Source organism: Sinocyclocheilus grahami, unplaced genomic scaffold (assembly GCF_001515645.1).
Source record: "Sinocyclocheilus grahami isolate Dianchi unplaced genomic scaffold, SAMN03320097.WGS_v1.1 scaffold5539.1, whole genome shotgun sequence".
Lineage (NCBI taxonomy): Eukaryota > Metazoa > Chordata > Actinopteri > Cypriniformes > Cyprinidae > Sinocyclocheilus > Sinocyclocheilus grahami.
In genome coordinates, this window is record NW_015510202.1 from 4,202 (window position 1) to 5,512 (window position 1,311).

Consider the following 1,311-nt stretch of genomic DNA (forward strand, 5'->3'; position numbering starts at 1 on the left):
AAAAAAAAAGGAAATGAACATGCAGTTAAAAATCCAATGTCTACCAATATGATCAATAAAACAAATCGGTAATATTGGCAGGTAATAGATATGGTACCATTATAGTGTCTAGATCTCTAAAATCTACAATTTCACAAATGGATGAAGGATTCTGGTTGGTGACCATCAAGGGAATATATACTTACACACCTTCCCACTTTTGAAGGGAGGTCTTTGTTGACACGTCCTTCCAATGGACGCCAGCTACCAGAGGTATCTGATTGTTGTAGTTGATTTTCAGGTGGGTGCTGCTCTCAGATTTGTGTTTCTTGAAATAAGAGTGCAGAAGCTGAGTTCTGTAATTCAGTCCTCGGTCTAGAAGTCGCAGGCTGAGCTGGAAGAGGCAGTATACATTATTACGGGACATAATCATAATCAAGAACACAGCCTGAACATCTGACAATGAGAACACATTTGATGTACACAGTCGAGATTCATTCTGAATGTTTTAGTAAAGCAAAACCTCCACAGCATAACTGGTGAGGCCGGGTTCAGACTGGTTTCTGAGGGACTGATTGAAGAGGACCCTGTGTTTGTTGCTGCTCTGGTTCCACTGCTTTCCATAGCTTACATCAAGAGATGACTGGACGTGGATTGGGCTCCGTTCATGTTTAAGTTGAATCTATTGGTGGAAACAATCCACTAATCAGAAGGTTGCCATATCTGTTATCATGAACTGTATTATATGCATTGCATTGCAAGAAACCAAAAGGGAATCAGTACTAGAATTAATTGCAAAAAGCTTTTTAAACCTGTGGAACCAAAGAGTACATTTCTATTTGCGAGACAATAAATTTGACCTTGTGGTTTAGGTTGATGACATGGGAACAGTGGAGTTCATGTGCTGCTGTTATACGGTACATCTGGACTGGATCAGACTCGCTGTGGAGCTTCTGCGTCATGTGGCACTCCTGCATGTTCTGTGAATCCTCTGGAAAATAAATAAGTGAATGAAGAGTCTGTTGTGTTGTTGTTTTAAAAGTGTGGTATTATTTGTTGAAATCACTTACCTTGTACACCATACCTGACCCTCACAGCAGAGCTCCACTCTGGGCCCCTTTGCTTCAGTAACCCAAGAGCTCTGATGCTGACAGCACTAGGCAAAAGAAACCCGGCATCTATAGAATAAAGTCTCTGGCTATCATCCAGACTTCTCTCCAGCTGCACTGTGAAGTGAAGCAGAACAAAAAGAGCTGGCCGCAAATCACATCACTGTTCCAGAGAAATAACAACTATAGAGCACAAATTTACAGTTCTGGAAATAAAAATCCC

General features: G+C 41.1%; 1 protein-coding gene across 1 annotated transcript in view; it reads right to left on the reverse strand.

The window, feature by feature from the left end:
• Positions 1-812, reverse strand: part of LOC107577250 (uncharacterized) — a 3,318-nt gene extending 2,506 nt beyond the window's left edge. The window contains exons 1-3 of the mRNA XM_016263346.1: positions 792-812; positions 503-661; positions 190-373 (exon numbers count right to left, since the gene is read on the reverse strand). Coding sequence (XP_016118832.1) covers positions 190-373; positions 503-661; positions 792-812 — 364 coding nt within the window. The remainder of the gene's footprint in view (positions 1-189; positions 374-502; positions 662-791) is intronic.
• Between the last annotated feature and the right edge of the window lie 499 nt (positions 813-1,311).